The 26,678-nt window shown below is 41.5% G+C and overlaps 1 protein-coding gene across 2 annotated transcripts in view; it reads right to left on the minus strand.

Moving 5' to 3' along the window:
- GHR (growth hormone receptor) overlaps positions 1–26,678 on the minus strand; it is a 234,362-nt gene that overhangs the window by 51,968 nt on the left and 155,716 nt on the right. For both annotated transcript variants that reach the window (XM_054688056.1, XM_037530377.2), the window contains exon 3: positions 10,258–10,323. In XM_054688056.1, coding sequence (XP_054544031.1) covers positions 10,258–10,323 — 66 coding nt within the window. The remainder of the gene's footprint in view (positions 1–10,257; positions 10,324–26,678) is intronic.

Here is a 26,678-nt window from a genome sequence, read left to right on the forward strand (position 1 = left end):
AGATTAACATTGTGGTACTGTTTTCTACCCAGGCTCCGAGCCTATAGCATAGTGACTCACCCAAGCACAAGGAACTTCTGTCCTGCCTGACCGTTCATTCATTCTCAAGACAGATTTCATTCCTGTCCACGATGGGTCAGTTCTGAGCAACCAAGTGCATAGCAAGGAAACTCTATTCTCAAGGATCTTAACTAAGTTTTTTAAACCTGTCTTTTGCTTATGTTCCTGGACAAATAAAAAGCTTTTATCTGTACTATGGGTGATGTACACTTACCCCTAGCAGTTTCATGCCAAAAGCTCCTCTAGTCAGTGACAGACTGAAAGCTACCCTATGGGGTTTTTCTTAATGTATGGCATGAATTCACCTGGCAAACAGGAATGGGAATGAGTGGAATATACTGGGGGTATAAAATCATTTTTTTCACTTTAGAGACAAATGAACATTAAAAGATATTGATACTAAAATTTGTGAAATTAATTTTCACATTTTTGAAATCACTAGGTTTTCAAATCAAACTAAATGGTACAGGTTTTCTCTGGAGTCTATGAGAACTTTAATTCCTTAAAAATATATTTCTCAAAGAAAAGAGAAACTATACTAGACCCAGCATCCTTCCTGTTCTCCCAGAAGATAAGATGAGCTTACGAACTAGATAAGCTTTGGCATGTGGGGTGCGGAGGTAGGTCTGGTGCTCCCAGTGACCAGGCCACCACTACTCTGAGTAAGAGTAAGAGTAGCAGTAGCAGGAGGAACAATAATAAAACATCTAACATTTATTCCATATCTACTTTGAGCCAGGAATTTTTCTATCTCACTCATATGCTATTCGAAAAATCCCTTTAAGTTAGGATGTTGATATCTCCACTTACAGATGGAGAAATTGAAGCCCGGATTATATTGGTAGAATGCTAGGTGAACACATCCACAACGACTCCAGGTCTCCAGTTCTCCAAAGTCCAAAAATCTCACACATCCTATGACCAACAGAAACCAATAACAAGAGTTTGTTGCAATCATTATTGGTAACAATAAGATATTCATAGGGCCTTATTGTCTGCTTGGAGGGACATTAAAAAAGAAACATGGCAGAATGAGGCAGAAGAGGAAACACATCAACTGCTCTCCCATCTGAAGAACAATTCTATTATTCATCTGTGTTAGCTTTAGTGTTGGAGGGTGGGGTGGGTACCCAACTCAGATACCATGGAACCTTTGCTAATGCCTCTCTCTCCACTCCCCTTCTCCATTTGCTCTCAAGTAATTTTGAAATCTCGGTATGAAGTTCATGCAACAAATACTATGTTAGCATTTCATCCAGGGCCCAGGTTAAGTTGTGAGGAAGGAACAGAACATGTAATAAGACAGACTCATTCCCCTGGCCTCAAAGAAGAACTTACAATCTAGAAGTTGCCGTGTATATACAAACCATTTGAGTTATGCGGAAAACCACAACCAACTCAACTTCAAAACTTTTGGAATTCAGAAAAAGAACTTAGTTGCTGTAAGAATGGTACCCATATGTTTCTCCATTCCTCAAGGGTCTGCCTGGTGGGAGCCTTAGGAAGGCAGGTGCATAAAGCCACGTGTGCTGACTACACAGAGCACAGGTGGGTGCTCCTGAAAACAGTTCCTTTCATGATAATCCAACTTGAAGTTTAAAAATTCTATTTCTTAAGGAATCTTAAAGAAAAAAATTATAGGCTGCTTTTCCCTGACACATGAAAATCAAAGGATAATGTGCAGCAGTAAAGACAAGAGTGCCGCTTGAGAACACCTTGAGGACTTAAACAGCTGAATCATAAAATCTGTTAGGATGCTCTGTGGTTTCAAGTTTATGAGTCTTTGACTGCACACAATTTCCTAACAGAAGAGCCTTCTGTTATTTCTTTCTTCAGCAGAAACTCAGTGGCAGCAGTCAGTTTATGAAAGATCTACAAGCCTGCAAAGTCAAGTTTGCCCTCAAACTGCAGCCATGTATTATATTGACTAACTCCTGATAACATTATGTAATGACACATCTCAGACAATTCAGTGGCCAGTTATTGTCCTTCCATCCATCCCCAAGCATTTATAAATGTTGGCTTTTATTTGATGGAGTACCTTTAATAACGATGATAAATTTGTACATGTCCACACTGATTAGCAGAACTATTTATTCTTACTTCACAATATCATCTTATATTTCAAGAGTTGATTTACAAATTCAAGTGAATTTGTAAAGAGAATCCAGTATTTTCATGAATGTTACCAAATTAGTTATTTTTCTACAGGAGACTAAAAGGTAATAATACAAACATAATGATAAAGTCCATAAAATACTTTATTACAGAATTGTTTTTTTTTCCTTAACACAGGGATTGGCACACTTTTTCTTAAAGGACCAGTATTCTATTGTTGGAGGCTTATGGTCTATGCTTCAGTTACTCAATTCTGCCAATGGGCCCCCAAAGCAGCCATAGACCATCTAAAACAGATAGGCATGGCTGTGTTGCAAGTAAACTACTTAGAAAAACAAGCATCTGGTCTGAGGACCACAGTTTGCCTGGTTTAAATTGTTAATCTATTTTTTTTTAAAGATTTATTTATTTATGCATACAAGAACTGGGGTATAGGCCAGAGGTGTGGTGGGTAAGAGGATTCACCAGAGACAGAGTGGAGAACAGAACAGGCAGATCGATGGGAAATACACTGCTGAGGGGAGCAGCGGGCGAGGTAGGAGAGGTCTGCTTCACCATGTGGGTTGCTCCTTGGCTGGGGATAGAACTCATGCTGCAGTGGCTGCACACAGCTTCATAGGTTGCGTCTTAACCCCTTGCACCATCAGGGAGGCCCTAAACACTTAATCTAAAAAGTATGTTATATATTGTGAATTGCCCACAAATCAATTTCCTATAGATCCTATATTTTAAAAAATCCTTTGAAACTTGTACAACTTGTAAGTTCTTTAGGGAAAAAAAAATCACCTCTTGATTATTTTTGGTTTCAAAACACACTATCACTTACTGCATATAATTGCCTTGAGGCACACTAACTTGAGTTTAATGGTACCCGTGTTTGAATTCCACAAATCTTTTTATAAATGTGATGTGTAATGGATTTCTTCAGTCTATAGATTAATCTGCATGAAAGTCAGAGCACACCTATACAATGAATTCAAGTTTTCTTCTTCAATGCACAAGCACATATTATCTGAAAAAATTGTTCACCACAAGTAGGAGCTGGTGTGGACAAAGACCTTTCTAGAATGACAGATTCAGGTGTCCTCTCCCTTGAGTTTCCTGGGTGCAGAAGCCAAAGCTCTTTAGAGTAGTAATTAGAGTTGTTTTTGAAGATAAAAACTCTGCATCAAATCAGAAGGCTGCAGGGTAGAAGAATTCAAAGGTCACAGCCAACTTCGGCATGCTTTAACTTTTGAGAGTTACTAAAGGGTATCTGTCACCTACTGGGGTCACGCAGGGTGAAAGAATGCTTGTCTATTTCATCCTTGAAAAATCAATGTTATGCTTTGGAAGAGAAATCATACTGAGAATTTGTACATAGAATATACACAGGCACACTGGAATTGTTAGGGAGGTGCTTAACCTTCTTTCTCAGACTTTTTGCTGTAATATGTACACTTTCTAGGATGAAGGCTTTTAGAGGCCCAATACCCACAGAAATCTAACTATTTTCTTAATGTTTGGGTTCTAGAAGAAATAGAAGACTTTAATATGTGTTTTTAACCAGAGGGAGCTGAAAGTGCTTTAGGAGGCTGATCCTGAGCTGTGAGAAGAACAGATCTCTTGTAAGCTAAGGGGTAAATAGCTACTTAACCACTTGTATGGATCAGCAAATTCTTGGGAGATGAAAGAGGATAAAAAAGGTAAGACCTAATACTTACCTTAAAAGAGTTCTTATCTCCCAACAATTATATGTGAAAGCAGGGCTATGTATAAAAAAGTGCTAACACATGTGAAAACAATGGCGGGCATTATCTGGGTATTTCAGGCTAGAAAAAGTCACTTTATTTTGAGATAAGTGAACATTATTTGAACTATCAATATTATGCATTATTTATATATTGTTTTGCTCATCTAGGGCCAGATACAAAGCATTTCTGTGACAATATCTTCTTTCCTCTCTTGTCAGTCTGTCAAGAGACTTAGGAAAGCTGTTTTCTCTGTACCTTTGTTTCTTCTGATATAAAGTGCATATTTTTCCTCCTGCTTCAGAGAAACAAGGAAGGGGGATAAGTAGTATTTGTAGATGTTTGGTATTATATGGAGATATGCTATGTTGCGTGTGAGTCAGGAAGGGCTGACCGCTAGTTTGGGTATAAGAGAGCCAACATAAACAGTGTTTCCTTAAAAGGAATCGTATAATCTGGGTTTACTTACTGAATCATTTATAAACAGTAGACTGTCAAGAACTCAAAGTTAGCACCCCTTGTCAGGGAAACTCTCTAATGCATGTCCAAAGCTCAAGTTCTTTATAACAAAAAAAGGCTGCACTCTCTAAGATACCATCTCTACATGGACACATTCCCCTTATGTTGGGCTTATTTTAGCTTATTGTCAGCTAGTAAATCCTCAAGGTTGAAACTATCTGATGAAAAAGAATGCTTAAATCTGAGAGGGTCATTCGATTCTTATAGGGGCAGCAACAGGGCACAGGCAGGAGGGGGCTATTATTTCCTAGACAGGTGAGTACCAAAGGGATAGTGCAAGAGATGATGCAGCCTTGTTCTGGGACACACCCTGAGAAAGCCCAACACTGGTCCTGTGACCTGGATCTAGGGTTCCGTGCAAAGGTTTTTAGGAAAGATAAGATTTATACTCCATGATGGACGAGAGAAATCTCCACTCCCTTCCCTTGCCCCGTCCCATCTTTATCCCTTCTCTTTCATAAGTGACTGCTGAAGGGTATGGAGGTACCCTGTGGTAGCCAATGAGTAATTAAAATATTGGGGGACACTGGCTTCTCCTTTTTAGCATTTTTTTCACTTATGTGCAAAATCCAGTAACTACTCATTCAACACTTGGCATACGCCCTGAACTTAGCAGGCAATGTAGGTTGCAAGGACGTATAAGAAATAGCCCCTATGCTGTCTATTAGGAAGGAATAGAAAGCACACAGAACTCTCAAGGTTGAAACAAATGACAAAAAGGTCTAAAAGGGCTTGCGTATGGGTTATTTCATATAGTTCACATCTAACACTTGTTGGAATAAATAAGAGTTATGAGGAATTACAATAAATACCATGGGGTCTGATACTATCCTAATTACTAAAAATATATCAACACTTGCAATTCTCACAACAGCTTAGTGAGATAGGTATAATTAGCATGTCTATTTTAGAGGTAAAGAAACAAAAACCAAGACATGGTGATTATGGACCTGAGGTAAGATCACGCAGGAAGTCAACATTAGAATTGGACTTACACCGAAGTTGTCATGCCCAGAGGCCGGGTTCCTCAAGCACTGTATCATAGACTCTGTTCCTTCAGAAGGGAAAATGACCACAGAGATTCCAGGTGGGAGCAAACATTTTCTTTGGGAGGGGACTGTGACAAACTTCGTGGATAAGGTGATATTTGAAATATGCCTAAAGACAAAATTCATGAAGGATTGTCCTATCAATGGGGAGGAAAGGGAAGGAAATTTTTACCGAGGTCACTATGAATGGTTATAATGAAGCAAGAATGCAGGGACATAAACAGTGGTGTACAAAGACACAGGAAGAAAAGGCTAGAAAAGCACGGAGGATCCATGTGTGAACATCTTCAGCTCTAGGGAGATGGGAGAAAAAAGGAACCTGGAAGCAAGGGTAGCATGACTTGAAAATAGAGAAAAAAAGGAGGCAGGAAAGTAACATTAGGGTCCAGGACAGAAGTCACGCTAATTGACATGATTAAGGGCTTGAACAGACAAGATGTTGGCTATGGTTTTAAATTTTGGTTTCAAAGTATTATTCATTGACAAGTGAAAGTAACTCGTGATTATGAAGGAGAATGTGAAATTATAGAAAAAGTAAGCAATTTACTTTTTGTGTCCATCTCTTATAAAGATCTTTTGAAATCTTTTCAAAACTTTATTCTTTAAGCAGTGGTTGATATTTGTGTTCAGAAAGATGTTTTCATAAAATCTTGGATTAACTGATGCTCCAAAGGACAGTCAAGGCAACTAATATTTTTCTCTAATTGGATATTTATCTTGAGGTGAAAATGTCATTGATGACGATATGTAAACTTTTACATTCAGTGAAAAGGAATGACATTTAAAACATGAGAGGGAAAATCCTCTTAGAACGATGTGCAATCATCTGAAAATTTTTCTAAGTTACACATTTGGCTGTAGTCATCAGCAAATCCTCTGGCAATAATCAATCATACATGAGAAAGAAAGAAATTACTGGAAAAACCAAAGAATGTGCATCCACAGCACCTGAACTGAGAAGTCTGGCTTCTTAAGAGGAAAAAAAAAGTTTTGCTTTTCTTGAGAAGATTCTAATCATCTTCAGCACTCTTCCCCGCAATAAATAAAAAAAAAATAAAAAGCTTGCCTAGTGGCAAGTTTATACCAGTGGCAAATTTTAAAGCATAACGAAGATATCTGGATAGCTCTTCAAACTGTAAACTCCCTTAAGCTTTTCCCAAGTGCATGTTTTTGCTTTTATTTACTCTGGGCTGGCCTTTTCATGGGTGAAGTCTGCTGCCACTCATGTGTATGGGCTGAAAGGTTTTCCTGGGGATAACTGGGCATAAACAGCTTTCTTTCCAGAAAATATTTCTTAAGGACCTACTCTGGAAGGTCTGTTAGCATGTGCTCATTAACAGATACCCATTCACACAGATGAGGCCCTTTCACCACACAGAAAGCAAAGTAAGGGCTTAGAAAATGCCACAGAGACTTTTGGGTAAACAAAAGATTAGAGCTACAGGTGATTCTTTAGGTGATGTAATGCATGGGTTAATCTTGGTATGATTTGATGCACACTTTTCTCCAAAGTTACTGACTATGGCAATGCTGTGTGTGGACTTTGTTAGTTAAAAATAAAGGAGGTTGTATAGTTATGGGCCCATGAGTTGTATTAGGGTGATACATCAGAGTAACATATCAGCCTGTCAATGCTATGCAGTAGTATAATTGGATTTCTTATTTGCACCTAAATTTAGTGGAACCTGGGGGTTGATAGGTAAGGCTGGCCGTGTATAGACAGAATGTACTTATATATATAGACAGAATGTACTTATATGACTAGCTCATGATAGGAAATTCCATCAGAAGCAGACTTTGGGCTCCCTGCTCCCTAGGTGCTTAGCAGGAACCTGGGTAGTGGAGACAAAGTATGTCCCATGTGACTGAATGGTGGAAGGACAAAGAGGCCTATGCATGTGTTCTCCAGACCCCGGTCAATGCATATTCCTATTCTGCTGTTGCTCTGTGGTATCCTTTGCCTGTAAGGAAGCTGTCCTGTCAGTATAAACCATTTGATTCCTATAAGCCCTTTCAGCAATGGAACTTAATGTGATTAATGTATAATTAGCACAGGGGGAGGTCAGATCCTCTATGAAGGGTCCCAGTGAGTCAAGAGGCTCCATAATAACAGTGGTACAGGCTACTGATTAAATGTGGAGATGGGTAGGTGACCAAGGAGCTTTTAAGTTTTCTTCCATTTAATTAATTTATTTGCAATATCACTGATGGCTTATTGTATTCAGGGAACTCTTTAGGCACTCTGAGCTATACAATTCTGAATAAGACACAGCTGTTTATAAAGATAGAGAAATATGCAAATATCTATGCTCCAAAGCTGTATTTACTGTATCCTGTAAAAGTGGTATGAAATAGCATGACCTCTATGATGAGAAGTAAGGGATTGCTTCAAGCCAAGGGTCAAAGTGCTTTGGCTGGCCTTAAAGTATGGGCAGGATTTATATTTATAGTATGCAAGGTCAGGTGGGAGGATGGTTCTGGAAGATGGGATTGAATGAGCAAAGTCTTAGGTAAGGGACAGCAAAGTGTGCCCAGGGAATACTAAGTAGCCTAGACTTACAAGTGGGGCTGAGATGGTGGCAGGTAGATTTCTGTGTCTTGGGATAGGTTTGCATTTAAAAAATAGGCAGTTGGAGGGGGCAGACATCAAAGATAGTTAAGGTTCTTTAGAGCAGCCACATCTTGGGTTCTTAAAATTGTTTTTAACAAAAAGATGGATACAAGGAAGGAGAGAGAGAGATGGGGTAGGCGGTAGGAGGCGGGAGAAGAGGGGTTATCACAAAGCCCAAGCTTGAAGGTGGCCTGTAGCAGGTAGGTGACATTTATTTATGCTTAATGAAGTCTGCTAGGATTTTCTGAGAGGGTCTTTATTTTTTCTTGCATGATTTTGCTTTGAATCTGAGAATTTAGAAAAGTGCACATGGGGAATGTGTACTGATAGGACATTTCATGTTGAACATGGTTTTTCCATGTAAAAATCCATCCTTAGGGAGAATAGGAACTCCCTAACATCAGGACACAGACACTATCTTATCTCTTTCTCATCAGGTGCAGAGCTTAGTGCTGGGGCAGAGCAGAGAGTTCAACACTTGTGATAGAGCGACAGTGTGCACAGGGGCACAGTGAAGTGGTGTGAGCACCCATTCTGTTGGGGTGCGAGGGGTAAAGGTGGCCCTGTCCTGGCAAGGGCACTGGGGAGGTGTGCATTGGCGCAGGTGCAGCCATTGACAGGAGCTGCTTTATCCAATCAACTCTGGGATAGAGCTCAGGTAACTTTTGATGAGAAGCAGAAGCATAAGATTTTTTCCTTGTGTGAAAAGGTCAGTGTCTGTGTTTCACCATAGATAAGGGATCATTAGCTAGCATTCTTAGTCTTCACAAAGACAGAAATCAATATCCACCAAATGTCTGACAGGACCAAATAACTAATGGGTTTCTTTAACACTTCTCCCTTACCTGGAGGTTACATTTCAACAAGGCTCAGTGTTCAGGCTTCTCAGAACCTATGACTTCAGAAAGAAAATAGCTTAGAGAAGACATTCCACCATGGGGAGAAGGTGGAAGGCAGGTGTTATGTCTGGGTGTATTTGAAGGTCACAATGAGGATGAAACATGTGCTATTAGTAAAACATTCTTCACAGATTTCTTCTCCTGTCTTGTTACTGAAAGTGACAAGTCACAGCATCTTCTGAGTGAAGGCTCTGGAATAACCCAAACATAACCTAACACCCTTTTATAACCCCTCAGGTTAATTAGCACATCAGTGACATCTAAACCAGGAGTGCTGTGGTGTTGTGGTCTGGCATAACCAACGAGAGGATGACATCCGTTAATGCACCAACTCTCCCTTTAGTCACCTCCAAGGGATTATTGTTATATCTCACATCAGAAATTTACTCTGCTATTTAGTCAAAATCCAAATGATGATTTCGTGACACCAGAATTACCAATGTGAGCAATGGCTTAAGTTCAGTTAGGCAGTCTGCCCCTCCCTTTATTATATGATGTGGACTTGAACACCCAGCTCCACTAGAAATCAAATCCATCCCTGGAGTTAATTGCTAAGTGATTACTATGTGATCAGGAATAATTTTTTTTTTTTAAAGAGATGAAACCTGGACTTTAAAGTTTGATGTAATTAATTCATTCCTGCAGGCCCCACAATTCATGGAGTTCTGTGTACGATGCTAACACATTAAAAGTTCAAGTTATCTATCTGGGAGCAATAGATGAAGTTGCCAGAAAGCACAGAGGCAGCACACATTCTTAGATGGAGAGGATTTGGAGAAGCTTTCTAATAGAGTGGATATTTGAGGTCAGTCTTGGGGTAAGAGGAAACTGTCAGACAAGAGGGGGATGCACAAAGGCATTTTAAGAAAGATGTAGTTTGCAAATTGCATGAAGCAGAATTTTGAAGTATAAGGCAATTTGAAGGAAAATGTTTAACCATCTGTTAATATGATCACTAGGTAGAGAAATCTCAAAATAACAATGACAATTTGATACAGGATTTGAGAAAAAGGAAGATTCTTAAACTCAATATATTGTTGACTCACAATAAATTGTTTCTTCCCCCCTTCTCACTAATTTGACCTTATTTAACCTCTAAATTAGCAAGTTAAAGAAAAAAAGTAGCCTTACAAAGAAGGTACAAAAGAAATTCTGAAAAAAAATTTTGCGTGTCAGTGCAATTTCCATCCAGTTCCTGTATCCCAAATAAAATAATTACAGTAAAGCATGGACAAAATTGCTGAAGGCATAAAAAGGACTGAAATTCTTACTTGTCCGTAGACCTGGATTAACTCTTTGCAGACTCTGGGATGCTCTGCTAAGGAGAGTTGGCGTGACTGGAGCAGAAAGAGAAGAAAACAATTAGTCATCCCTGAAAAAAATGGTCTAAGTGGCTCTGTTACAATTTTACTTTCAAATGATAAAATGTGACATGACCCAACCTCATAAATTTTCTCCCTTCTTTTTTTAAATTAAAAAAGAACTGTAAAAAGAACTCATAAATATCAAAGCAAATAAAAGGTTTTTGGTCTTAGTCACCTCCGGTCTCATGCCTGGACATCTCAGAAACAGTGAAAAAATGCCTTCCTATATCATTTGAATCCCAACTTGAGTCTTGCTTGTGAAAACAAAGAGGGACATAAATTCTTTAAAATGGTATGTAAAGCAGTTTAGTCAAGAGTTTATTCTTAGAGCAATATGAGCAATCCTGGGAAAAAAGAAGGAATGAGGGAAAGTGAAAAATTGGGCCAGAGAGATACGAAACTTTATGACAAGAGATGGGCAAAGAGTCAACCACTGTAAATGCTGTTATGAGTTTGATATGAATCTTAGGTTGCATTTAAAAAAGAAAATGGAAAATATCAATGTAATTGTCATTCTATCTTGAACTATTATACTGGGCCGTTTTGCAAGCATCTCAGCTACAAAAGCAAGTCATGGTCACGTGAGTGTTTCTCTAGGATTCCCTTCTTTAGATCTCGTCACCAGGTTATCCTTAGACAGGTGACAATCCAGCCTCACCGCAATCACTGAACAGATAGAAACCGACAGGAACAGTGCTAAGAAATCTTTCTCTGATATGAAGAAGTGAAGAGGAAGTGGGCAGTGAGTTGACACAGACCCATGTCCCTGGATTTCAGAGCAGGATGAATCCTGTCCTGTCCATCAGCCCCATTTGCAAGGTGCTTTTTCACTAACTTCTCTCCTACATTGTAGTTAATTGTAGGAAGCAGACTCGGAGCCGATGTTCGTAATATACAACCTAGCAGACCAAGTCAAGATCCTCCCATTAAATGTTTCAGAATTTGAACTCTTGCAAATTTTTTCAGTATGGGTCTATCAAGTGTGAGTACTTTCCAAGTGAAGTTGACTTTGGGGGTCTTGGTGAATGAACAACTTCAATTCTATGTGACTATTAGTTCTGAAATTATTTTTATTTTCTCTAAATTTTATTAACTTTTATTAACTTCATCTGTAGAAGATAATTACTCCCAAATTATGACAAAAAGCAAACAGAACACACATTTCCTAGAATAGCTAATGTACTACACATTGATTTTAATGTGGAAAACTGCATATTACGACAATCCCCTCAAGTCTACTCACTGCCTCGATACCCTCAGTCATCATTATTACTGTTATCTAAACCTGATCCCCAAACCCCAATTCCTTGCAACAGTTTGTTTATTACCCTATGTCCTAAGCTGAGCATTAAAACATTATTTTTGATGAAGGTTTGGCTGGCTCAAAGGTTTATGTAACTTCCAATTGTGAATGTCCTGTTTAACTGACAGCTATATATGCCTTGAGAAAATTTTGATAACTTAGGAAGAGGAAAATTAAGTTAATCATGAGATGAGATGGCACATGATCATGTGTTAATTTGGTAACAATTAACCAGGAAGTTAGTTTCAGTTTTAAGCTTGAAGAGTGAGAAAACTAATGGACAACAGTTTTCAGGCTGAATTCAGCAGTAAAGTTGACAAGTTCTTCCAGAATGATGACTGAAATGGAATGTGAGGGTGAGTTATGAGACCCCAAGGGAATGTGCGAAGCCAAACCTCAGGCCCGGAAATGCTTGGGGAGCGCTGGCCACTCTTGGCTCTTCACAAAATAGGTTTGACTTTTCTTGCAAGCAGCCATCTGGTGCATTCCCCTTTATGGTGTCAGTATTTGGTAACATTCTCATGAAACAAAAAAGCACAACTCAGCTAACACCTTCCACAGTATGTGATGAATCAAGACATAAAAGCAACAAATGGCATCCTTGAAGAAGGACTACAGACTTATACCAGTGCCAAGAGGTTGCTGACTACAAAAGAAAACAATGGAAAACAAAACTGCCACCCCAGCAAATGGGAGTGTCACCCTCAGTTGTCAGTTTTAGTCAAGACAGAACTTCTAGACAGAAAGGACAAGTGAAAACCAAACAAAGGGTAACAACTAGCATGGAAAGAGGACTCCAGGGTATTTATATGGGGCTTTGAAATGCTGACATTATAAAATGCATTAGTTACAGCTGCTGGCCTCAGTGAGCCTTCAGGCTTCTGGATTCGGATCAATAAAAGAAAGGGTTGGTCAAGCAAGAGTAGCAGTGGTGTGGTCCTTAACAAGTGCTGACGAGCTTCCCCGGGAAAATTACTCCTTGGGAAGGGTGCCAAACAAGGCTATGAAGGTAAGAGTAGGTGGGTTCAAGGGCAAAGGTAAGAGTTTAAGACACAACCTGGTTTTGTCAAGTGTGATCTGACAAGAGTAGGTGGAACACAGTTGAGCCTTGATGTGTCAATCAGGAGAAATTAGGGGCACACTGGGGCTGCTCTTGCCAAAAAACTTGATTTTGATCTTGCAAACACTGGGGAATTACTGCTGTGCAATGCCCTAGATGGAGATGCTCATGGCAGACTTATCCAAGAACTCACACAATCTAACCTGTCTGATTTATGCCCAACTTGTACTATGGCACATATTTGGACCACAGTTTCTTTTTCTGTAAAATGGGGAGAGTAACAGTATCTATATATGTAAAGTTTAAAGCAGTTAGTACATACAATGTGCTAACTATAATAATACAGTAAGTTCTTAGCAAGTGTTAAACAATCTTTTCCTCTTTCTCTTCCACCTCCCCATTATTATTACTATTATCATCACTGCTTTATTGCTACCTACTATCCTGAAAGAAAGGAAGAAAGAAATTCTTCCCATGGAGAATCTGACAATTTTTTTTTGCATGAGACTTTGCGCTTAGGGCTTTGTACATATGAGAAAAGATGGCTGTCCCAAGCCCAATAAAGCCCCTATTACTTAGGCCTTCCAATGCAGGCTGTATGTAGGCTTCGAGGATCAGTGGGGCAGGGGAGAGAAATCTACATATGTCAAAAATTGAGCCTGGGATTGAATATGATTGATTCCCATGCCTGCAAGTTGGCAAGTTCTCTACTGTGTTAGAGGGGGGCTGGAGTGGGAGAATGGGCGTTCTGGTGAGTATCACAATCTCCAGGTTGGCAGCAATGGCATTTTGAACCATCCCCAAATAGTCAGTGCAAACACAATTAAGTACACAAAGTTACTGCATGTGGTGACCATTTTACATGATGGGGACAAATAAAGGGCCTTCTGGGGTACCTGCCATAAAGTGTCTGTTAATAACTAGGGTTAGCAAGGATGTGATGAATAGGGGGCCTTGTATACTGTGCGTGAGAATATAAATTGGTGCAAAACAATATGGAGTTTCCTAAAAAAATTAAGAATGGAACTTCTGTGAACTTCCTGAGGAACATAGGAAATAAGTCAAAGAGATAGAGCACTACTATGTTCATAACAGCATTATTCATCATAGCAATGAGTTGGAAACCACCTAAGTGCTCATCAACAGATGACTGGATAAAGATGATTTGGCAAAGGGTCTCCCTGGTGGTGCGGCGGCTTGAGCGCTACACTGTGAAGTTGTCCGCAGTCTCTGCAGCACAGGTTCGATTCCCGGCTGGCCAGGGAGATACCCACATGGCACGGCAGACCTCTCCTGCCTTTCCCGCTGCTCCCCCCTTGGCAGTGTCTTTGATCCGTCTGCCTGTTCTGCTCCCTACTCTCTGGTGAATTCTCTCACCCTCCCATGCCTCTGACCTGTACCCCAGTTCTTGTATAATAAATCCTTTAAAATAAATAAAACCATGTCAAATATTAAAAAAAGGTGATTTGGCAAATATATACAATATAATACCATTTAGCTAAATAAAAAAAAATCCTGCCATTTGCAACAATATGCATGGAGTTACAGGATATTATGCTTAGTGAAATAAGTCAGATAGAGAAAGACAAACACTATGATTTCACTCATAGGTAGAAGATAAAGGAACAAACAAAACAAAGCTCTTAGACAATAAGGACAAAGTAGTGGTTGCTAGAAAAAAATGGGGTAGGGAACGGGTAAATTCAGTAAAAGAGTCCATCGCATGGTGAAGGATGGAAACTAGACTTTTGGTAGCAAACAAAGTAGTACATATAGATGTTGATTTATAATGCTGTGTATCTGAAGCCTATAGAATGTTTTAAGTCATTGCCACTTCAACAACAAAAAAAACTTAAAAAAAAATGAAAAACACCACTGGTTAACGTTAATTACTACCATTAGTTTATGGTTATGATGCTGAACTGTCAGAAAATCTTAACTTCAAGGCATCCTCTGACTGTGATAATCATTTTGCAATATATACATGTATCAAATCATGGCACTGTGCACCTTAGACCTAGACAATGTTTTAAGTTAATTTTTTCTGGAGAAAACTGGCTGGGGGTGGGGACCTCAGAGGTTTTACTCCCCCGCCCCCAGGCATGTTAACTGGCCACCACCCAGCAGCTCCAGAGACTGCTTCTCTGTCCTAGAACATGCAGTGGGGTCCCCAGGTGGCGGCTACCACTTTCATTTCAGTAGCGTCTGTGAAGAGCACAGAGCCTGGACCCTCATGGAAAAACAAAGTTTGCTAAATAGATGGGGCAAATGAAGAGGAATTACAAATACTTTAAACTTTGGGTTTGGGCTAAAAGAATCAAATAATTTATTTCCAGTCAATTGTGTCTCCCCTTGGAAATGAAGTTTGTTTGACTACTTATCCTTGCCCATATTCCAGAAACTTTTCCTGCTTGGATTTTAAATCTAAAGCGCTTTCCAGACCCACCTTTGTACACTAAAAGATCTGCATGTTTACCTTGCATGCCTTATACCCCAGCCAGGCGGTTCTTACATGTTTGGGATGCTCTTCCCTGTACACTGCTTTCTGGTTCTGCTGGGAGTCATTGCCCTCTGAGGGCTTCCTTATGTCCTCAGCTGGTGCTCAGGAGGAATCACTTGATGGAGCACAGGCTGATTTATTTGAATGCTGCAGACATTGTGGAAAGTTACGTTGTTGGGGCCAGGCTGCTGAGGCTTTGAGCAGAAAGGCCCCTCGGGGGTCAGTTCCTGAGCCACCAGGTAGGACTCCCCGGCTGCCAGGCCTTCTCTTTTGCAGTCAGGGGTGATGTTACACAGCAGACCATGGGCCTCAACTGTCTCTGGGTCAAGACCGCCCCTGGGCCCACCAAGCCTGGTCCCAAGAGCAGTGGCGTTTCTAAACTGGAATTTCCTTTTTGTGGCTAACTGGGTTAATTGAATTCCCCTCCGCAGTTTTTCCTGAATTGAAATGTTTTATCTTGTGCACATTCTGACTCTTGGCAGTTCTAAATAAGTCTGTGTAATCTGAGCAGGAAATCTTTGGGCCTTTCAAACAGACGGCACTACCTCTCCAGATCTCCATGAGAGTGTTAAACAGTAAATGACAGAGCCTATTATGGGAGATAATTTTGACGTAAAAAAGAAATGCTGCTAGTGATTTCAAACACTCTTTAACGCTTAAAAAAAAAAAAAAAAAAAAAGCTGTCTTACAAATAATCTTCCAGAAATTTTTTTCAAAAGAAATCAGTCATAAAAAGAACATGGGACATATCTGAAGAGGCTGCATTGAGTTGGAAATGTAAAATGTGATGCCTCAAGGTGAGGAGAATCATGTGAAATGGGAGATAAAGCCCTCTAGTCTCACAGTTTACAGGGACAAATGTGGGCATTTCCTGGTAACTTCAGCCTTCACAAATTTCTTTCCTGTCAGGCAACACTCTCCCTGGTGAGCTTTTAAAAACACATCCCCCTGACACAGACACATGCACAGTCCTAGGACATCTGTTTGCCATTAAAAACAGATACTAGAGCCTGATTTTCCAAATGGAGCCTTAGGGTGATCAGGGCAGTTAAAGACACAGGGTCTTAACGATGTGAATGTTTTGCAAAATTTTCTGGGGTTTGAGGAACACAGCACAAAGCCATAGACTAGCAGTGAACAGGCTCCATCCTGTTGCTTAGCAGGAATTCTGTTGCCTGAAGGTAAAGTCAGTCTTTTCACATCCACACTGACCAAGGTGCCAGATAAAGATTTAACAATGGGTACCCAGTTTTTGCATCTCTACAGGGCATTCTTTAAAAAAGATTAAATCCTGATTGCCTTCCTCTAGTATCAGCATAACTTTAGGTCGGGACAACTTAGAAGGAGAAGCTCCTTTCAAGAATTTTTTTTTTTTTAAGATTTATTTATTTATTTATACAAGCACTGGGTACAGTCAGAAGCTTGGGAGGGTGAGAGAATTCACCAGAGTCAGAGCGGGGAGCAGAACAGGCAGACTGACGAAATACACTGCTGAGGGGAGCAGCGGGTGCGGCAGGAGAGGTCTGCGCGCCCTGTAGGACCCTCACGTGGTGGCCGGGGATCAAACCAGCGCTGAAGAGGCTGCGTGCAGCTTTGCAACCCAGCACTCAACCTCTGCGCCACCGGGGAAGCCCAAGAATAATATTCTTAATGCCAATGACTCCCTGTTCCTACCGATCTAAACTAAATCCAAACTTGTGTTAGTTCAGAGCAAAATCTGAAAGATTGCCTCCTGGTTCAGGCTTCATAATTCTCACTTTGATTATCTATTATAATAAACTGTCTATTGTTGACTTTATTTTCAGTTAAACAAACAAACAAACAAACAAAATAAAAAAAAAACAGTGTGCTCTCCTTTTTGTGTGTGTTGTTTTTTTAGGACTGCTAATATAAAAGCTGGTCTCTGAGGGCCTGCACCTGTCTTCTGAAGTATCTCCTGATGGATGATAGGATTAGAAAAAAACTGAAGGGGAGGTGCACACCAAAACCAGAAACCTGGCTCACACAAGGAGGTGGGGGTAGAAAAGATTAGCATAGCCATTGACACAGCTATGGAAACCAAGATCCTTAGCATAACATCCAAGCAGGTAGCAGAGCGTGCACCCAAAGGTAAAGATATGGAGATTGAGCCCATTGTGGAATCTCCATCCCTTTCAGATTCTGCATAGTTATCCAAAATCAGCAACTCCCACACAGAAGAGGACTATATGAGCGCAGTCTCTGCACAGGCTCAGAGCAATACACCTCTGGCCTCCTGTGACTATGCAGATGCTTTTCACCGACTCTCTCCTCTGCAGGGTAGCTTTCCTGTCTGCCCGAGACCTGTACCATGCTGGGACTTCTCTTCGCTGACCTCCCTCAGCGGAGGCCACTCTCCTCAAGGCCGCCCACCTGCAACCATGCAGGCCTCTCTCAGCAAACCTGTCCCTTTTGGAGCAGCTCTTCCTGCCGCTTGTGTCTTTGACTCTTGTCCCTTTCCCTAGTAAACCTGTTCTTTTAAATATAACTACTATTGTTACAGGGCAGCCCCGATATAAAACGGGTTGCTTGGCTGTGGGTCCTCACCCGTGCGCTTAAAAGGGACTTATTAATACTCCACTGCAGACACACAAAAGGTTAATAAAAGGCTTATTCACAAGGGAAGGGGAAATGAGGAAATGTACAACTCAGGGAGAAAATAGGGAAATAAAGTCTTAAATGCGTCCTACCCGATCCACCGACCTGGAAACCCAATGGCACTCCCAGAGCTGGCCGCGAGCCAAGAGCCGTGAAGCCAAAAAGACCCCCCAAGACCCACATGTCTGGTTTTATACCAACCCTGGCTGCTTAACTCCACCCTCAGGTTCCAGCAATCTTCCCTTTGGTGGTGATGGGATTGGTTTTTCCCAATGTCTTGACGGCTTTGGTCTGGGGTGGGGGTGGAGTCCACAAAGCCTGTATGGAATTAGCTTAGAACATCCTTTCCCCCCTAACACTATCTCTGTCTTGTGCAGTGTGCTGCTGAAGGGAATGATCTAGTGAAACCTTTTCTAGAGTGAACCCAAGGAGCCGACACTGAAAGGCTGATACAGGGGGCTGGAATGCAAAAGCCCACCAGGGGGGCAGGAATGTGGAAACCCACCTAGAAAAAAAAAAATCAGACAATAAACCTCTTCTCGCCCTACAAACTTTTTCCCACCATGCAAACCCAGTTTCCCATCTGATGTCTCCTCACCCTGTAAAAGCCTGCCTCCCCCTGGCAACATGCGGGACTTCAGTAACTCCCCACCTTGGGTCCGTGACTCTCGCCCAGGAGCGCAATCAAGTTTTCCCACCTGTGAGAAACTTGGCCTGGCTCTCCTTCTCTTTACCGCACCAATGCTTTCACACACTAACTCTTTACCACACCGATCCTTTCATGCACTAACCCAACAACCACATCATCCCCCTGGCAAATTTCCAGGCTTTCCCTTCCCAGTCCTTGAAGGAACAGTGGACTGCCTTGCTCAGCCAGCCGCCACTAAAACTGCTTTTCATTATGGAAAAGAGCAGGGACGTCAGTATATGGCAGTGGGCAGTAAACCAGTGGGCAGTAAGCCAGTCTTCTCTGCCGTGTGATAGCAGGGGCCCAGAGCGATCATCGCCATGCTACCAGAAGCAAATGGAACCACACGTTGGCCCTCGGCCAAGATCAATCCCAGGAAGGCCAGTTGAGGCCAAAGGACTAAGACTGGAAGGAGATCCTGACAGACTACTCAAAGCTAAGACTGGGGTGTGGGAAGAAGGCAGAAGTGTCTCTGCCCTTGGAATGTTGTCTTAGGTATCTTAAATATCTGTGAATTCACTCATTAAAGCAATAGTCAGACCAATTTAATAAAGTCTGAAGTTCAGATGGTGACTCAGAGGGTGTGTTGGAGCTGGTACCTCTTCCCAACTCTGTCCAGTGACATCATGTCATTAAATTGAAATCAGCTGCAATGGGAATAAGAATTGACAAACGCTACAAATCAAGGCTCTCTGACATCTAAGCCTCTGGGAATTCCACCTGTTTCTCAATGCTGTTTTATTTTTTCCTCAAGTATTTTTTTATTTTCTACCAGTTGGAGTTCTTCAGACATTATGCTTCCACAGAAAGTGTGCATGGGTGTGCCTGCATACACATACCCCAGGATCTTGGCATTTATTCCTTGCCTACTACCTTAGCTATTTTTTTTTTTTTTTGGTGGGGGGCACAAATTCATGTATCTCCTTGTTGAAGCCAGGCAGTATGTCAAAATCACAGCATATCAAGGTATCTTAAGAAAGCATATACTTTGGGCCTCCCCGGTGGTGCAGTGGTTGAGTGCAGAGCTGTGAAGCTGTCCTCAGACTCTGCAGCCTGGGCTCGATTCCTGGCCAGCCAGGAGATACCCACATGGCATGGCAGACCTCTCCTGTCTCTCCTGCTGCTCCCCTCAGCAGTGTATTTCAGTCGGTCTGCCTGTTCTGTTCCCTACTCTGTCTCTGGTGAATTCTCTCACCCTCCTGTGCCTCTGGCCTATACCCCAGTTCTTGTATAAATAAATCTTAAAAAAAAAGAAAGCATATACTTTGCTGGAGATCTTAAGGCATGTCTTCCCCTCTCTGGGCAAAGACATCTATTATAAACAAATTGATATGAGCTCCTGCCACTCTATTCTTGTTTCCAAGCTTCATTCATTCATTTCCATGTAATCTTCCTTGATCAAAGTCCTGCCCTTAAAGAGTCATAAATAGTGGTCTTAAGTCACAATTGCTGTGTGTGAGAATTTGTGATGTCTAAGCCCTATTCTAGATGGTGGAGATATAATGGTGAAGAAAACAGATGGAATTCTGCCATTCTGGGCCCATGTCCAATGTGTGTGGGTAGACAGTAAACAGATAAGCACACAGACAATGTTACTGCAGCCTGCTACCTGACAACATGTGGAGAGAGTGGGAGGTAGAGATTGAAAGCAGCATGGAAGGATATAGGCTAAGATGTGTTTGAGGACAGGCAAGAAGGCCAGTGTGGAAAGAGCAGAAGGATGGGGAGAGTGGAAGGATTTGAGATTGCAGAGGTCCCAGGGGACAGCTCTTCCATGGTGCTGTTATAGGACAGGGAGAGGGGCAGCCCAAACCCCGCAAACCTGCCTATTCTAAATGGGTTCTGCCATCCGCCGCAACAACACAAAACATAGGAGACTTTAATGGGAAGGAACTTTAATAAAACTAGGAAACAATACAGGTAAGGCAAAGAGTCTAGTTTCTAAATGAAGCACCCAAAGTTACCCGTCCCCTCGTGGGTAAAAGTCCATCCAAATGGGATCGGCCCAGAGCAAGGCCCCAAAGCCTGCCACAAGTCTACAGCATCTTCCAGTGGGGACCCACAGAAAAGGGTCACAAACAACCGGACAAGCCCGGAAGGAAAAAAGCAAAATCAACATCAAAATCAAGATAAAAGCTGCCATTGTCACCTCCCCACGGGTCTCACCCACATCTGTGTCACCCAATCCACGACCAAAAGACAAGCACAGTTTCTTCACGTGTCTCTAGGCTCCATGCGCCTCTTCCAGGTCTCCTGGCTCCATCCTGCTTCCTTCCTCAGTCTCTTCTGCAGCTTCTCCTCTTCCTGCTCAGCTCCACCCTCCCTTGGGTGGGGCAGGGAACCTCCCCCTTTCCTGGGGACCACCCTGTTACAGTGCTCCTGGTCATAGTAAGAACTTGTGGAACATCATATGTCAGATTCCATGAAAGGAAGCGCTGGCGAGTTGGAGCTGCTATTGCTGCCATGTTATGGTAAGTGCTTCCCATTTGAATCCTTCACTGTTATAGTTGGGAATGAGGAGGTATTGGGGTTGGGTCCTGAGGGTATTTGGTGTATGGTTTTAATTTACAGTGACTTTTGTCCCATTCTCCTTGTTCTGGATTATACATACCAACCAGAGAACCATTTGTTCAAAACTTATTTATTGAGCACCTATAATGTGCAAGGCACTAAGGTATTGGGGTATGATAGAGAGCAACTAACACAGGCCCCAAGGTTCATGTCTCTATTCCTTACATGGATCCTTAGACCCAGAACATTTTGTTTCTTAGTCATATGGCACATTCCTCAGTCTAGTTTCTGCTTATCTCTCAATCTAACTTTAAAGTTTCCAAAATGGACAATTAATCAAAATCATTGCCCTTGTTTCCAGAATGGGGAGATCAGGGATAACTTCCATTTATGAAGTGAGGGATAATAAGTCAGAAAATGAAATAATGTACATAAAGCACATAACAGAATGCCTGGCACATAGTATTTGATTACAATGGACTCTAATGGCATTTTATTATATATGCCACTTGTGATAGTTATTTATGTCGTATGCCATATCTTGAACTATTTCGTTGCAGGTGATTATATCTTTGCCTCCTCCACTTGCTTAAAAGTCCCACAATTTAATCCTTTCTAATCCTACACACAGAAGGCTCTCAATAAATCTCTGTGGTACCTTGGCTACCTGGGCCTTTATTCTAACAATCTATCTTTTTATTAGCAGCTTTCAGATTATAGGCTTATTAGTTAATGTAGTTTATATAGATATACTTATCACATTTGTATATAATCAAAGAAAATAGAAAACTGACAGCTTCTCTCAGATAGATACCATGCAAAATTGTAGATTTATCTTCTGAAGGCCAGTTTTGGAGAGAAATTGTTGAAAACTCAGCTTTGTGGCTAAAGATGGGGCCAATTCCAAAAATCATTTTGCAGTGGAATATAGAAGCTCTACCAGAATGTGAGTGGAGATGAAGATGACAATCCACCATAGACACGTACCTTGGCAACAAGACACCTGATGCTTATTTTTTTGAACTATGTCCTTTTCCTGTGCTTTCTGTATTTCTTGGCTCCATGAGAAGCAGCCTTTATGGGCACTGAACCTGAACTCTCAATCTAACTTTAGAGTTTCCAAAATGGACAATTAAAATTAGAGTCAAAACATTTATTCAAATCATACATTGATTTAAAGTAGAAAGTTATACTGACTGAAGCTTTTTTAAATGACATTTTTCTGGAAGGAATATGTTTGAGCTAAAAAGAGCAACATTTCTTTGTTGCGTTAGGGCAGGCGAAGTTTTGCAGTGTAGAATTTTAGTTTTGCTTTCTTGCTCAAGTTATGTTTAATGTGATGATGATATGACAAAGAAAAAATATCAAAAGCCTATTGCTTATCTATGAGTGGCCAGGGTGCTGGCTGTAGATGGCCACACAGGATGTCTTTGTGTCTGGTAGCAGGGGCACCCTGCCCATAGGCTTTCTGGCAGGACAGGGACACTGTATGGCTTTAAGTGTGCCCTGATCGAATGTGGGAAAAGCAGCAGCTAGCCAAGTTCTAAACAGAGTTTGTATTGTGCTCAGGCAAGGAGGTGTGGGGGAGGGAGAGGACAGGACTCCCACACAACTTCTGTACTTTCTGGTAGATATAAGTTAAAAAGGCTGAGGAAGACACCTTTAGGTAGCTGGGGGCCAGTGAAGATCTGGGACTTTGTGTTGCTCAAGTTTAGAATATGCAGCAAAAGCAGAAAATTTATATGTATCTAAAATTTTTATACTTTTCCATTTAATGAATTTTCTAGCAGCAGCTAGTACAACTCAGGAGCAACTGAGGTAGTATCTGTGTACAGGTAGATCCCAACTGACTCTTACCTGTCATTAACCCCTTTACTGACATTGGAAAATCTGAATTCCTTTGTCATGGAAGCAACACACAGGGAGAAAGGGTCTTTTAGGAGCCAGAAATGGTTGGGCCACCAATATCATTTCAAATGAAAACCACAACAGTACACTTGTCTTTCTAAAGAATAAAAACAAAAGACAATTTTAAAAGCTTTCCAGGAAAGTGTGCTCTAATTTCGTGTTCTTAAGTTTGTACACCAAGAAATTTCTTATTTGTGGATTTTTTAAGCCCTGCATGAATGACTGCCTTGCAGCTCCCCATTTCTTCTTTTGAATCCACTTCAGCTGTACTTCTGCCCCTTCCCCTCCACTGAATCTGTTCTTGTCAAGCCCACGGGTCCCTTCTCATTCTTTAAACTGCTCAGCTTTTAAGGTGCATTTGACTCAGTAGCTCATTGCCTTGAAAAAATAATTTGTCTAACAAAAACATTGATTCAAAAGACCACCTGTACCCCTATGTTTATTGCAGCACTATTTACAATAGGTAAAACCTGGAAACAACCCAAATGCCCAAAAATAGATGACTGGATCAAGAAGATGTGGCACATACACACAATGGAATATTATTCAGCAATCAAAAAAGATAAACTCATGCCATTCGCAGCAAAGTGGATGGAACTAGAAGGAATCATGCTCAGTGAAATAAGCCAGAAGGAAAAAGAAAAATATCGGATGGTTTCACTTATAGCAGGAATATAGGGGAACCAAATAAGACATCAGTGTAAAAAAAAACAGTACAAAACACAACAAAGCAAAAACGGACAATTATAAATCAGAGACATCCTGCAGGGGAGGAGGAGGGAGAGGGGGTCAGAGGAGGGAGGGAGGAGCACAGGGGACTGAGGTGATGGTGCACTGGTGCACCGGGGAAGGAAACTATGGGGACTACACCTGATGGGGTGGGGGGAAGCAATATTGTTTAAAAATGAACAATGATGTAAATAAAAAAAATTAATATAAAAAAATAAGTTGTCTAGTTTCCATGATGCCCAATTTGCTTGGTTTCCCTCTTACCTCACTGATTCTTTATCTCTTTGGCCAACTTACAGTCCTCTGCTTGGAACCCTAAATATTGTACTGACACAGAACTCACTGTTTCTCTACTCCACCTTTTTTTCCCCTGCAAGAGGAATCTCATCAAGTATCATGGCTTCAACAGCATTTATTGTTGATGGTTCCAAATTTCCATCTTCAGACTGCGCCTCTCCACTGAACAAACTCTACTCAGCTTCTGGCATCTTACTTTAATGTCCAACAGGCATCTCAATCCTAACTCAATTGAGTAATACTTGACAAACCTGTTCCTTCTCAACTCTATCTCTGTAAATTGTTTTTTTCACCCACCCTGCTAATTAAGCTCCAAACCTTTAAGTCTTTTCCTCCCCACTTTCTCTAATTCCTAACCTCTCATTTAACTCAGTAACAAGTTATATCAGTTTCATTCCATTTCTTTCTATCTCCCTTGCTATTATCAGAGCCCAAGCATCTAACAACTCTTGCCTGGATGATTGAGTAGCCTCCTAGTCTTACAAATTCCACTTTTGTCCCTGTTCAATTGACTGTTGAAACATTAAACAGGATGACTATTTTAAAGCATGAATAGATGTCTAAAATTCTCCCAAAGTTTTCTATGTAGTCACACTCAAGATCTAACACCTTAATTGGTCACCAAAATCCCGTATGCAGTAAACATGGCTGGTTGTCTGCCCAGATGGCCTTTCTCCCTATCCTTCTTCCTAATGGAATCTTGATTTTGTTCAGGCAGCCAGTCTAAACCCAAAGAGCTCATGTCCCTTAAGGGAAGCTGACCCTACCCCTTTCCACCTGAAGATATGGTTGGATGGAGGGGTGTAAAGGGTCAGGAATGGACACGGTGCAGGTTTTCTGATCCAGCAGACCGGGTCAAGGAGGAGTCAGAGTCCTTAGTGGCTTTTTGCAGGTCTTTTTATTGGTATTTACCCAGTACACAGCAGGCAGGGGTGCTGGGGGGGCCAGGAGGCTGGCAGGCCTCCCAGCCCCCAGCAAATCTTTACTCTATCTGGGCTCTTGGCCTTCTCTCACATTCTCTCTGCTCTTCTCATAGCTCTGCTTCTCTCTCGGCTTCTGCTGGTGTCCCCGTGACGCCGCCCTTAAAAGCCCAGTCTCAGCACAGGTGAATCCCATCTACCTATGCCCACACCCTACTCCAGGTGCCCGCCATCAGGCATGCATTCAGGACCGCAAGGATCCATCATCTATCCTGATGGCGGGAGGGCAGAAAAGCCTGACATTTTTCCTTACCCTACAAGGGGATTCCTGTCCTCTCCTGAATTTGAATAAAGAGGACGTGACCCAAGGAATGCTAGAAAATTTAAGGAAAATAAAAGTTACAGGATGATATGTGTAGGGTAAAGAAAATATCAGGCTTTTCTGCCCTTCTGCCATCAGGATAGATGATGGATCCTTGTCCTGAATGCATGCCTGATGGCGGGCACCTGGAATAGGGTGTGGGCATAGGTAGATGGGATTCAGCTGAGCTAAGGCTGTGCTTTTAAGGGCGGTGTCACGGGGACGCCAGTAGCAGCTGCAGTAGCAGCAGCAGCAGTAGAAGCCGAAGCCGAAAGAGAAGCCGAGAAGCAGCAGAACGAACGCTAGAGAGCCCAGATAGAGTGAAGACTTGCTGGGGGCTGGGAGGCTGGCAGGCCTCCCAGCCAGCACCCCTGCCTGCCATATGCCTGGTGAACCCCAAATAAAAAACCTGCAAAACTACTGAGGACTCTGACTCCTCCATTACCCGGTCTGCATGGGATCAGAAAACCTGCACTGTGGTCCAGTCCTGCCTTTACAATGTTTTTTTGCTTCATCTTTTTCACCCAAGTCTTAAGAGGAAAACGATACACCCATGAGGACCAAGACAAGAAAACTTGGAAAATCAATCTGGAGCCACTGCTTCTGGTCTTAAGCTTGCCCTACACTGTTTTTCTAATGGTGTGAGAATGAATTTTCTAATCAAGTCATTTTGAATTATGCTTCCTTGCTGCTGGCTCCTGGACACATTCTAAGAGTTGTTTCTGCTTTCCTTTTTACTTCTTGTACCCATGTTTTTATCATTATGCCCTAGCCCTGAAATTTGCCAAGTTTATCCCACCTCAGCTCCTGCTGTTTCTTGCACACAAATGACCTTTGCTTGATTGACTTAGGCCTCAGCTCAAATGGTAACTTCCCACAGACATTTTCTCCAACCAATTACTTCCAAGATATTACCACACTTTATTTTCTTCACAGCCCTCATTTATCCTGGTATTGAGTTCTTCCTATTCATTCCCTACTAGAATAAAAAAGAATCAATCATCCTGGCACAGAGCAGGCATTCAGTAAATATTTGTTGAGTGGATAAACACATGCATGAAGCCCTTGGCCCTGTGATAATAAGGACATCCTCTACTCTGTTACCTTATCTGCAGTGGATTTTAAAAGTTTTAGGATATGTGTTCTAAAGATGTGGCTGTAAATATTTTCTTGGAAACCTGATGCCAATTCTTTTTAAATTAGCAACAAGTGTTTGCTAACTTGCATAGCTGGACCTAAAGGCTGTTAAAGTGGGCAAAATCTTAAGTGCAAATACTTGGCAATGAGAAGAGTAGCTGATATCTCTTCCCTAACCTCAGCAATAGCATCACTGTTTTCTTGGACTCAGATTTAAAAATTTAAACTTGTCTCTGATTTCACCTTTTCTCATTGGTTATCAGAACATGCCACGAGCTCTCTCTTTCCTTTAAGTGTT

This window comes from Talpa occidentalis, unplaced genomic scaffold, assembly GCF_014898055.3.
Source record: "Talpa occidentalis isolate TD23 unplaced genomic scaffold, MPIMG_talOcc4v2.1 talOcc4.6, whole genome shotgun sequence".
Lineage (NCBI taxonomy): Eukaryota > Metazoa > Chordata > Mammalia > Eulipotyphla > Talpidae > Talpa > Talpa occidentalis.